Source organism: Bombyx mandarina, chromosome 13 (assembly GCF_030267445.1).
Source record: "Bombyx mandarina strain Sakado chromosome 13, ASM3026744v2".
NCBI lineage: Eukaryota > Metazoa > Arthropoda > Insecta > Lepidoptera > Bombycidae > Bombyx > Bombyx mandarina.
In genome coordinates this window covers 14,925,912-14,938,287 of record NC_143220.1, presented here as the reverse complement: position 1 = coordinate 14,938,287, position 12,376 = coordinate 14,925,912, and the positions used below count along the sequence as shown (strand labels likewise).

The window sequence follows — 12,376 nt, the reverse complement described above, 5'->3', positions numbered from 1 at the left end:
TTTAGGCAGTCAATGCTTTATTCGAAAAAAGTAGCCTAGACTTAATATTATACACGTATAACTACTACCTACTGTTTGAAAAAAAACCTTAGAACACTTGAAAAAAACTACTAGAAGTTTCAGATTTAAAAAAAAACTTTCAAAATCAATAAAGCCTCAGCCGCATCAAGAGCAGTTAGCGGATGCAAAACTTACTTTAACCCACGATTAAACAACTCATTAAATATTAAACAAAATCATATTTCAGTAATAATGTTTTGTTTTCCCGCCGCATAGTTCATCTCGTCTAGTTGCACCTTAGCAGTTCTTTTCATTCTTTTAGGTGCTTTATTAGATTTTTGTTCCAGTATGGTAAGTAGTATAAGTTATTGTGCTAACGCCAATTTTCCAACACACATTTCATAGTTTATGGATAACCATAATAGAGCTTGAGAGATTTCTTCGCCAAAAATAGCGAGTATTAGTTGCAGGGTTTAAATTAAGTAGGCAATAAGAAAACCGAAGTAAAACAAGCTGGTATATATATGTATTTTTATTAAACCTCTCCCTTATCTGATACAAAAAAAAGGAATGATCAACAACATGGTCCCATATTAGTAAAGTGACAAAGCCGTAAAAGCCTAAAAACTTTTTCCAAATAAAAGTTGTAGAAGAAAAAATTAAATTTTCATACATCAAATAAATACCAACATGAAAATGTATTTATCAATCATAGTTTCACTTATCACATTAGTATATAAAAGGTAAACAGACTACTTATTAGCAAGAAGCGTTTTGATGAGAGATTCCAGCTTCCTAGTATCAGCAGCAAATCGTCTTATACCATCTGAGAGTTTGTCAGTAGCCATCTGATCTTCATTGAGATGCCAACGAAATTCAGGTTCAGTCAGTGATATCTTCTCAATGTCGTTCAAAGCAGCCAACTTTGGATCAAGAACCTTGAACAAACATAAATAAGGCATATTATTAATTAATATTTGTATCATTTCATAAAAATAAATAAGCAGACATTGTTTTCTATTACATTTTATTTTTATTTTTTTATTGCTTAGATGCATGGACGAGCTCACAGCCCACCTGGTGTTAAGTGTTATGAAGTCGTCGTGGCCTAACGGATAAGACGTCCGGTGCATTCGTGTTGAGCGATGCACTGGTGTTCGAATCTCAGGCGGGTACCAATTTTTCTAATGAAATACGTACTCAACAAATGTTCACGATTGATTTCCACGGTTAAGGAATAACATCGTGTAATAAAAATGAAACCCGCAAAATTATAATTTGCGTAATTACTGGTGGTAGGACCTCTTGTGAGTCCGCGCGGGTAGGTACCACCACCCCGCCTATTTCTGCCGTGAAGTAGTAGTAATGCGTTTCGGTTTGAAGGGTGGAGCAGCCGTTGTAACTATACTTTGAGACCTTAGAACTTATATCTCAAGGTGGGTGGCGCATTTACGTTGTGGATGTCTATGGGCTCCAGTAACCACTTAACACCAGGTGGGCTGTGAGATCGTCCACCCATCTAAGCATAAAAAAAAGAAAAAGTGATTACTGGAGCCCATAGACATCTACAACGCAAATGCGCCACGCACCCTGAGATATAAGTTCTAAAATCTCAGTATAGTTACAACACACACAAGAGGACCTACCACCAGTAATTACGCAAATTATAATTTTGTTTGTATATTATGTATGTATGTAGTATGTTTGTATATTGATAGTCTAAACATTGTTTTCTCAAAATTTCCCAATTTAATTACATTTATATTTCACTGGATTTTTTATTGCCCTAGCAGACAGACGATATATGGCCCATCTGGTGGTGAGTTGTTACCGTCACTCACGGAGGTCAGCAATGCCAGGGACTGAACCAAGCCGCTGCCTACCGTTAAGTAATCTCCACAAACCATGTTTGAAGAAGGACGGGAGGGAAGGGAGGTCATTCCAAAGCTGGATGGTACGTGGCAAAAAAGAACTACTTTTAACAATATTCTCATTAAAAATCTTATTTTGTAACAAATAGAAGGTCCATTTTTTAAAAGATTACAAAAGATAGATAATCGCCTGTGACGATGTCTACAACATAAGCGACTACTGCTTAGTGCTCCAGACTGAGAAGCCTGACAATAAACGGTGTGTCATAAATGGCCACTTTCTGCATCAGACCCTTAATCCAGTTGTTGGTCTCTGTAGCGAATGCTTCTTATCTTAAGGTTAAGCTTATCGGTATCAAACAGTTCAACGACACAACTATTAATGTCACTTGGCAGCAGTATTGTGGTCCTACCTTTATGAGGTTCTCATCATGAGAATTGATCATATCAACCAACACTGTTCAACGCGCCGATTGGTCTATTAGATCTATTATCACATCAGGCACATTGGCGACCTTAGCCCTATCCGTAATGATAAATCGGTCCCAGTAGATTATTAATTATTTTTCACGCATCGCCAACGGTCAACAAGGATATAACAATGGGAATTTTATATAACGGCAATATGTATAAATGAGAAAAAAAGGGTTAAACAAAGATGGGCAGGGAAATTAACGTTTTTTATTAATAATTGACAGCATCAGGAACGTTAATTTACTCAATTTGATTAAAAAATGACTCATGATTCAGTGATACCTACAGTGTCCCTTAAGTGTAATGTTCCAAAATTCAAAAATACAAGCCATAAGAAAATTGACCTTTTCTGTTTGTTTTTTATAGCTAATAACGAACTTTGGTTTTGTCAATTAAAAAAGTGTCCTGTTTCTCCACCTTTACAAGAAAATTGTAAATAGAAAAAGCGTAGAGATAAATAAATTCATAAAATAAATGTAAATCTTCTGGTGCGAGAGATTATCTTATTTCGACCAAGGGGAGCAAAACTACAATAGTTCTAAATTAATCTTCATTTTATGACTTACCTTTTTCAGTGGCTTGTCACTGCTAGCTAATTCTTGCAGTAATTTGGGACTGATTGTCAGCAAATCACAGCCGGCTAATTCACGTATTTCCCCGGTATTACGGAAAGATGCACCCATTACTTGGGTCTTGTAACCAAACTTCTTGTAATAGTTGTAAATTTTTGTCACGGAAACTACTCCGGGGTCTTCCTTGCCCTCATAAGTCTTCTTTGTATGTTCAACATACCTGGAAAACATAATTTTTAAAACTTAGTGTATGATGATGATGTCGTAAATAGTATCCATAAGTCTACTTTATTTCTTTATAAATATTCTAAGTTTAAGTGGCGGCAAGCTCTTAAAACAATCCGTTTGCTGTGGCAGCAATAAAAAAAATGAGATAAAGAAATATAAGTTCAAGTTGTTAATTTTATTTTACAAAAGTTCCTTAAAATAATAACATAAAAACCTTTCAAAAGTTTCAGGCTCGTTCGATGATAATGTAGATCTGAATATTAATTCAAGTCTTGGAAATCAAGTCATAAAGTGATGTTTATTTGGAGCGTGGTGTCAGTAGGTGATGTTGCATTGGCGATGTTTGTATTTGTATTTCAACTTTTGCCATCGGGCTGCTCCACCTCCCCTCCTCCACTGTCCCATCACCCTCTCCGGTCAATCTATATCCTGGCCTGACGGCCCTGTATCTGGGAGTTACCTTCGATAGGTTCATTACTTTCCCTATGATCAGTAAGGCGAGTAAAATATCCCTTCGTGATAAACTGAGACTTTGCAAAATATGCATTAACCTCAAGATCACTTGTGCCAGAGCGGTGTTCTCTCAAACAGCCCGCACCCCCACAGACTCCAGAATTTTATATGCTATCTGAATAACCTAGTACGTAAAGGTCTTCACGACAATAGATGTCTCAAATCCATACATAAGTATATGTCGTCAGCGTTGGAACTCTAATTCACGACACGATAACGGCCTTATCGTGCCACCGCTATCTACACCCCTGACCCGGCTCACGGAGCAGCCAGCCGCCGTCGACGCCGCAAACACGTCCTGATGAATCCTCTTGATCCATTCTGTGCTCTTGGACGCTTATAGTTCTAATGCTAGCAGCAGCCATAGCACAAGTCACCGTACTCGTCCAAATATTCGGCATGACAGATAGCCCTTTAAGTTTCTCGTCACAACTTCTCAGCGGGTCGCGATTCCGATCCCGTACTAGGTGCACCCGCGAAGTAGTTGGTCTTGAGCTGTTACGTATTGTTAGGGTATTTGTTAGCAAGCCTAACTCCTCCCAAATGAGACCGCCACCTCTCCACCCATCGTGGTAAATTAGAAAACCCATATGGGCGAGCAAGCAATACTAACAAAAGAAAAAAGAAAAAAAAGCAGCAAATATCAATCAGGTTTTAAATTAAAAAAGATGTGATGAAATGATTATTGAAATTAGTTTTTTTTCTTTGTTATTCTATCTTCATGTTTGTATACATAACGATGGAATATACTGCCACAGCAAATAAAGACTTGTTGAAAAACAACTCTACTAAGGAGAGATATTACAATGATCATTTATACAACGAGAGCAACTTTTGTAGCATTCAAATTGGGGAATAATAATAGTAGATATAAATATAATTAAAAATATCATACCAATCCAATATACGACCAACAAATGGTGATATTAGTGTAACATTTGCTTCAGCACAGGCAATAGCTTGGTACAAAGAGAACAACAGTGTAAGATTACAATGGATTCCATGCTTCTTCTCCAACTCTCTGTGTAGTAACAGAAAAATAATGTAAAATTATATTCAGAAGCCGTCGCGGCCTAAAGGATAAGACGTCCGGTGCATTCGTATGTAGCGATGCACCGGTGTTCGAATCCCGCAGGCGGGTACCAATTTTTCTAATGAAATACGTACTCAACAAATGTTCACGATTGACTTCCACGGTGACGGAATAACATCGTGTAATAAAAACCAAACCCGCAAAATTATAATTTGCGTAATCACTGGTGGTAGGACCTCTTGTGAGTCCGCACGGGTAGGTACCACCACCCCGCCTATTTCCGCCGTGAAGCAGTAATGCGTTTCGGTTCGAAGGGTGGGGTTGCCGTTGTAACTATACTGAGACCTTAGAACTTATATCTCGAGGTGGGTGGCGCATTTACGTTGTAGATGTCTATGGGCTCCAGTAACCACTTAACACCAGGTGGGCTGTGAGCTCGTCCATCCAACTAAGCAATAAAAAAAATATTAAAAAAAAATTGGGTAGAAAAAAATGCTCTTGTATGTCTACAGTTTTTGATGGTAAGTGATATTTCAGCCATAAATTTTATGAACAATGTATGCTCAAGAATGCTCAAGACTAAGAGCCTCTTATCATTATAAAGATATTGACAGATTGGACCTGAACTGGGTTAAAAAATTAGGAACACTATACAAACTCAATTGAGTGTTTTTATAAATAGCTTCAGTGCATAAAATACGAATACCTAATCTTTCCAATTTTATAACCAGAATAAATAAATTTCATAACTCAATTACAACAACTTTAGATTGATATTATTTGCTGTCAGTGGGTCAAGGTCATCATGAGAACATTCAATGCGTATCAATTTGAATGATTTCTTAAATAACTTTTTTTTAGTTAAATAATGAGATACAACAAGAACAGTTGTAAGTAATAAGAAGTAAGATATTAGTAGTGACCTTCACACTGATTTCTATGGGTTTGAACATAACAGGTTATAATATAATGTTCAGGTGTTTCTGAATACAATCAATATAATATATGTTTTTATCTATCTGTTTGTTAATTTGAGCATTTGAAATTCAGATTTAGCAAGAGATAAATTAGACATTGATATCTAATTTAACTGGCAATGATAGCAGATCGAATGATAAGATCCAATTTTGAGTTCAAATTTTTATGAACCTAATAAATTTCATGAAATCGTCATAATCAATTTGCTATATTATCATGTTTTTAAAGGCTGTTCAACAATTAAAAGAAATATGTCGATTATTTTAATTATTGTCTACATGGATATACTGCAAAGGATGCAAAGACAATGCTACCAGAACAATAAGAACCTGCTATCATTACATGATAGAAAAATATCTTGACTTATTGGATTTACAATATTATATTACAAAAGAGACTTGAAGTCGTCGTGGCCTAAAGGATAAAACGTCCAGTGCATCCGTGTTGAGCGATGCACCTGTGTTCGAATTCCAGGCGGGTACCAATTTTTGTAATGAAATACTTACGCAACAAATGTTCACGATTGACTTCCACGGTGAAGGAATAACATCGTGTAATGAAAATCAAAACGGCAAAATTATAATTATAATATATTATAAACACCCTGGATACAAAAGTATCAATCTTCAATAAAAAAATATTTAACTTAGTTTAAAAAAATGGTACAAAAGGGACGCTTAAAACTGCAATTTCATACTTTTTATACTTACTTGGCTGCTTGAATTCCTTCCCAAGTGGAGGCCAATTTAATTAAAATTCTTTCTTTTTTAATACCATGTTCAGCAAATAAATTGATAAATTTAATTGCTTTTGCTATGCTTGCATCCTTATCAAATGATAACCTACAAGAAGAGAGCAAATAACTGATTACAATGATAACAGTTAAATTAAAATTGTTACAAAATTATCTATTTATTTCAGTTGTTTTAAACCAAATCTTTAGAAAAACAAAAAATTAAAGTTCTAAATTGAGATTTTTTTTGGATTAAATTAGTAACATTTAAAAATATCTATCTATGTCAGAGGACTAAACTAAAGGTTATATTTGACATTCCAAACAACTTTAACATTGTGGAGTATAACTGAAACAACAGATTTTATGTGCCAGTTGTGTGCATTTTCTAATAATAAATAAATAAAATGTAACACATAATACCGTAAAATGACTTTACACTTACCTTGCATCAACTTCCACTGATACTCGACCAGGAATAATTTTTAATATTTCACACCCAAAAAGCACACTCAGCATATCCAAAGTTTCAGCCACTTGTTCTTCAATGGAGCTGAAACATTTTTGTATTTTATTTTTAATTTTTTTTTTTTTTTTTTAAATTTATTTGTCTAATTTATACAAATTTTATAGCTACTCTGTACTGTAATCAAAATTGTAAATATGCATATTTATCATCAGTTAATAGATGTGTTATGTAATTTATTCTTTATGTGTTTTTTTATTATTATTTTAATATTATGACTAACTTGGTGTAAAGTAAAAATTACTAATTATCTTATATTAAATTCTGATCTTATAGAATGACTGATTGAAAAAAATATTTTTCAAATATGAATTCAGGTTTATAAAACCAATTCAAAATTATACTGAAAAACTACAAAAATTCTTAAAATTTTTCAAATTTTATTAGGTTATCGAGTTTTACACATGAGACTATCATTAGTTCACTAACCTTCCGTTATCCTTTCCATATTTAATAGCTTTATCAAGAATGTGCTGATACTGTTCCATACCAGCGGCAGAGAGTATTAAACTTGGATTTGTAGTAGCGTCTGTAGGCTTATATTCTTTCATGGCTGAAAACATAATTATTATTTAAGAAATTTATTTGAGATTACTTGAACATTGTTAAAAAAATTAACAATGTTCAGTCTGACAATTTTCAGCATTATATTTTCACATATTCATGTATTGATGCTGTCTCGCACAATAATTTGTTAAACAATGATCAATGATTAGGTTTACAAATCGTTATTACCCTCAAAATCTCCAGTATCTGCCACAACAGTGGAATGTTGTTTAAGTTGATCTAAGGCACTCATTTTCGTCCGTTTCGTATCAGGTTCACCGCTCATACTGACTAATGAAATATTGCACAGGGCTGTAAGTTAGTAATACAAACTTAATTAGCTTGAAATTGTAAGTGCAATCCCGCTCACGCTACGTCACATTACTGTATTCAAGGTGACCTTTTAAATTTTAAAGATTCAAGACATCAATACTAATAAGCACTATACGAAGCGTGTTAAATGTTTTGAATATTACCTACTAAATTAATTAAATAAACGAATGAGATAAACAAAATTGGGTGTTAAAAACAATTTAGACTAATTTTAATTACTTATGATATTTTCCCTTAACTGATAAATTACATTAATAGTATTTATCAAAAATCGTGATTGATTGAATAACCTTAAAATATGCTTGTAATTTTTCCCCCCAATGGACAGGCAAAGGAAATGAAACTTTTTTTTCGCGGGCCAAGGCTTAATCCTCCTACGAGGTCCCCGCGCCTAGGGGGCGCGTGGGTATGTGGGACTGCTCCGCGACTGCAGGACCGCGGGCACAAGATTGTTTTCAGGACCTACCCACTAAACGACACCCTTTGACTTTTAACCCAAGCGCCCGATCCCTTCCGAGGTCAGAATCCGGATGAGGTAAAGGGGTTACCGCGGTGAACACTACAACCAGACGGCGCAGCTCACCCAAGGACGCCCGGCCGACAGAGTCTTCGAGGCAAATTGAAAGCTCTGAAACGTCGGTCGTCTCGGTGCGGCAGCCCGTCAGGCCGCCCAGACTGTGCTACTGGTGTCCCGGAATACCCCGCTGGAACCAGCCTGCCGGGTCAGGACGTGATAAACCACCAACCGGCTACTATTTTAATCTTGAAGATTATTTTAATCTTGAAGAATCTCCTTAGCAGCGCGCTAGAGTGCTGGTAGCGCACCGCGCGGCCTCGACCCCCTCAGGTCGCCCCTTGATCTTCACTGGAGGGATACCGATACTTACAGGGGCCTGAACGTACGCTCGTATTGTCTCCTCCGGCCCCCGGATCGACGGCGACGAATCAGTGCGGAAAGGGAAGGGAAGGCTCTCCCACCCTCGTTCCGCCGCCTCCTTCTGCGATACCATATCACACTCGCGGACTCGAAGAAGTCAAGCATCACATTCCAGGACGCTTCGCTACCGAGCATCGTAGCCACGACGCGTGGCAGCGATAGGTCCTCTCTCATGAAAAGGAAATGGAACCTATTTATCAAGTTTTTTTTAAAGAATTCCAAGTCTAAATATGAAATATAGTAACTTTACTGTAAAATAGAGCTCAAAAGCGTAATAGCTCAAAGGCAGTGTGTGTCCTGGATTGGAATCGCAACTCGTTAAGAAGATCCAGCGAGAAACTAAGTGGATTAGTGCTATAGTACCTCTAACTCTCACGTACAAATACGAACTTACAACGAATACGGTTACGTTGCTTTTGCTTCTACTAGCGTTTAAACTAGTAGTAATAGTATCCACAGCACGTTGGACGAGCTGGGGTATAACAACTGCTATTCAACCAATATGGAGAATTAGAATAGACGTATGGAACAAAACAACCGAGATGTTATTAAAAATAATATCGAGTGATATGGGGAAAGATCAGGAAGGGTCAATAGTCTTCCCGAACAATTGCTTGTGTTGTCAATTCTAGAGCCCGTAGAAATGCGAGCGGATAACGTATCTTGGCAAAGTTTCAAGTTTATTTATTTATTAAAACATCTTATCAGCCCACAGACGTCCACTGCTGGACATAGGCCTCCCCTAAGCCTCGCCACAAAGACTGATCCTGCGCTGCCTTCATCCAGCGGATCCCCGCGAATCTCAATAGATCGTCGGTCCATCTTGTAGGAGGCCTACCCACGCTACATCTTCCAGTACGCGGTCGCCAGTCAAGAACTTTCTTAAATTAAACATGAAAATACATATTTTATGCACAAATTCAAGATGTTTTATTTTGGTTTAAATTTAAATAAAAAACAGTCGACAAAAGCGGCTTATCTAGTACAAAATCTGACTTAGCACAAACAATCCGGGCGGACTGACTTAAAGTAATACAGCCGAATCGAGAACCTCGTCCTTTTTTTAAAGTCGGTTTATAAAAATTGGCTGTCTTTAATCTTTTTTATACACCTAACACTACGAAACAGCCGAAAATCTGAGAGTGGAAGGAATGTATGTATGTATGTATGTTGAATGAATTAACGCTTCCCAAACATTTTCTTTTCAACTTTCTCATTTTTTTCACATGTTCTTTTCATAGGTTTACCTTACATTTCGTAGGTAAATCTGACCAATATGTGTATTTTAGCTTGCATAGGTAAGAGAGCCTAGTTACAATCCGATGTACAGACTTAATATTCATACAATTATTGTATTGACTTGTTTCGAATATTATGTGATACGCAACATAGCACATACCTCAAACGTGTGCTTGGTTCAAGCAGTGTCGTGTCTTTGGATGCCAAAAATTACTAATCCTATAAATCCTAGGAATTATCACCTCCACCTTTTTACAAATTTACTAAAAATTTTAGAGCCCATGCAAAAAACACAATTTCGCTTAAGGGCAGTTTTTTTATTTTGCCAGCAAAATTGGCAATTATCAGGAATGCTTTGTCCAACTACGTCTGAGTATGTAGACAAAGAGTATATAATCACTACCGTAAAATGGGGCGATTAGGGACAAATTCCAACTTTATGAGCAATTATAAGGTAGTTGTTGATGTATATAATGCTATATCAGGATCAAAATGATTGAGTCTTGGGGGCATCTTTGTTGTCTAATTTAAAATTATGCAACTAGCATTCCAGTTTAAGCAAAAAATGCAAAAATAGGTGTAATCCCTATTTATCCGAAAATTGCGGTTAATTGGGACGAAATGAGAAATTTGCTAGGGCTGGCACTACTTTTATTTTTATATATAGTTTTAATTAATTAATTTATTTAGTTGCACCAACAAAGTGATCATCAATAAAAAAAATTGAAAAACTGACAAAAGTACATGGCAGACATCACCTCTATTATAGGTGCAATCGACAGTGCTGATATTTCTATCTGGGTTAAGAGATTAGGTGTGTCGGTTATTCCATGGATTAATCAGATGAATACCCCCACTCTGAACAAATATTAAATATTTTATTATGTATTACTTAGACATTTTTGTCCACCTTGAGATTTCATTGATCTTGTTACATGTCTCTGCAAAATCGACTTACTTATATTAAATTGCTTATCTATTTCAAATAAAGACTTATTCCCAATTTCGCTTCGAATAAACCAGATTTTTACCAACAAATTTAAAAAATATTGTTATAACTACATAGACAACCCTACAAACCTGTACCTATTTATACTTAGGTCGTTTCCATTTCACGTATTCTCATCCCAATTGACCCCTTTTTCGTTGTTATTTGTACCTAAGACGTCCCCAATATCCCCAAAAACAACAGATTTTTACATGCATTTTTATTTAATCAAATACATTAAAACCAAAAACAACTGAGACTTACCTTTAATATAGATGCTGGTTCAAACACTAAATAACGTTTATAAATCATAGTCGTCTTCTATTATTATCAAATAAATAAAAGAGAGCAAAGTTTCTAGCACTAAAATAATTACCACCACAGGAAGTTAATTTGAAACGCGATTTTTTATAAGTTTGCAGCTATTATCATGCATATTCAGAGTTGTTTTGTGAACTTTCAACATTCTACTATTAAACTACAAAAAATGGAAGATTTTGCAACGAATTTATAACTTATATTGGGCGTCGAAAGATTTTCCCGGTTTTTTCCCGATTCGCCTGTCAATCCCTAATCGCCCCATTTTACCGGTACGTTATATGTGTAGAATTACTTTTTATAGTATCTATGGAGTAACATGGATCAATTCAAGACAAAATCTTTAAAAAAATTACCTACCTACATTTATTTTTATAATTTGAAATGCCGAACTGAGATCAATTAGGCGAATAATCGGTGCCAAACAGGTTAATTTAAATCGATATCAATGAATTCATGAAAATTTGTCATATGCAAATGAAAATCGAATCTAAGTTTTTTATGTTCTGTATAGAATGTAGAATTTTACTGAAAACTATCTTGGGTTCAGATGTTTAATTTGTTTTTAAATTAATTGACACACCCAGAAAAATGTATATAATTACATTATCACTTTATCAACCACAAACTCGATAGATGATGATCTTAGGTTGGTCTGTCTATATAAAAACGGTACGCAACTGTTGGAGTTTGTATATAAATGTAATGGCAGGCAACACTTGACACTTGATTAGATTTCGAATCTTAGAATTATTTTAAATGTTTAAAAAAACAGATCATTGTATTCTCGTAAGAAAAAGTCACATGACTTCTCATCTAGACACGGCAAGACAAACATGAAATAGTTTTATAAAATATATAAAAATAATAATAGTATAATGGTGTAAAAGTGTTCAAGCTATCTGTAATATAATTATAATGAAGCAGTTGTGTTTTTAAATAGCCCCTCATCACCTAAAGAACCCAATCCCCTCAAATTTAACCGTCCAACAGCAACCGAGCCACGTTCATACTAGAACGCTCCGTTCGATGATTTGTAAGCGAAGTAAATTGTCCCTTCGTAATAAGGTGACACTCAACAAAACTT

The 12,376-nt window shown here is 35.5% G+C and overlaps 1 protein-coding gene across 4 annotated transcripts; it reads right to left on the bottom strand.

Moving 5' to 3' along the window:
- Window positions 1-519: 519 nt before the first annotated feature.
- Taldo (transaldolase) lies at window positions 520-10,358 on the bottom strand. Of its 4 annotated transcripts, none has more exons than XM_089732359.1 (8): window positions 8,695-10,358; window positions 7,664-7,786; window positions 7,358-7,481; window positions 6,848-6,955; window positions 6,380-6,511; window positions 4,554-4,679; window positions 2,912-3,137; window positions 520-938 (listed from the first exon to the last, which is right to left on the bottom strand). In XM_089732359.1, exons 2-8 carry the CDS (start codon window positions 7,758-7,760, stop codon window positions 753-755), a joined length of 999 nt encoding a protein of 332 aa, XP_089588485.1. In that variant the 5' UTR covers window positions 7,761-7,786; window positions 8,695-10,358; the 3' UTR covers window positions 520-752. The 4 variants fall into 4 exon arrangements, with proteins under 4 accessions (XP_089588485.1, XP_089588483.1, XP_089588482.1 ...); XM_089732357.1 differs by having other exon boundaries at window positions 10,144-10,354; XM_089732356.1 differs by lacking the exon at window positions 8,695-10,358 and adding an exon at window positions 7,951-8,126.
- Between the last annotated feature and the right edge of the window lie 2,018 nt (window positions 10,359-12,376).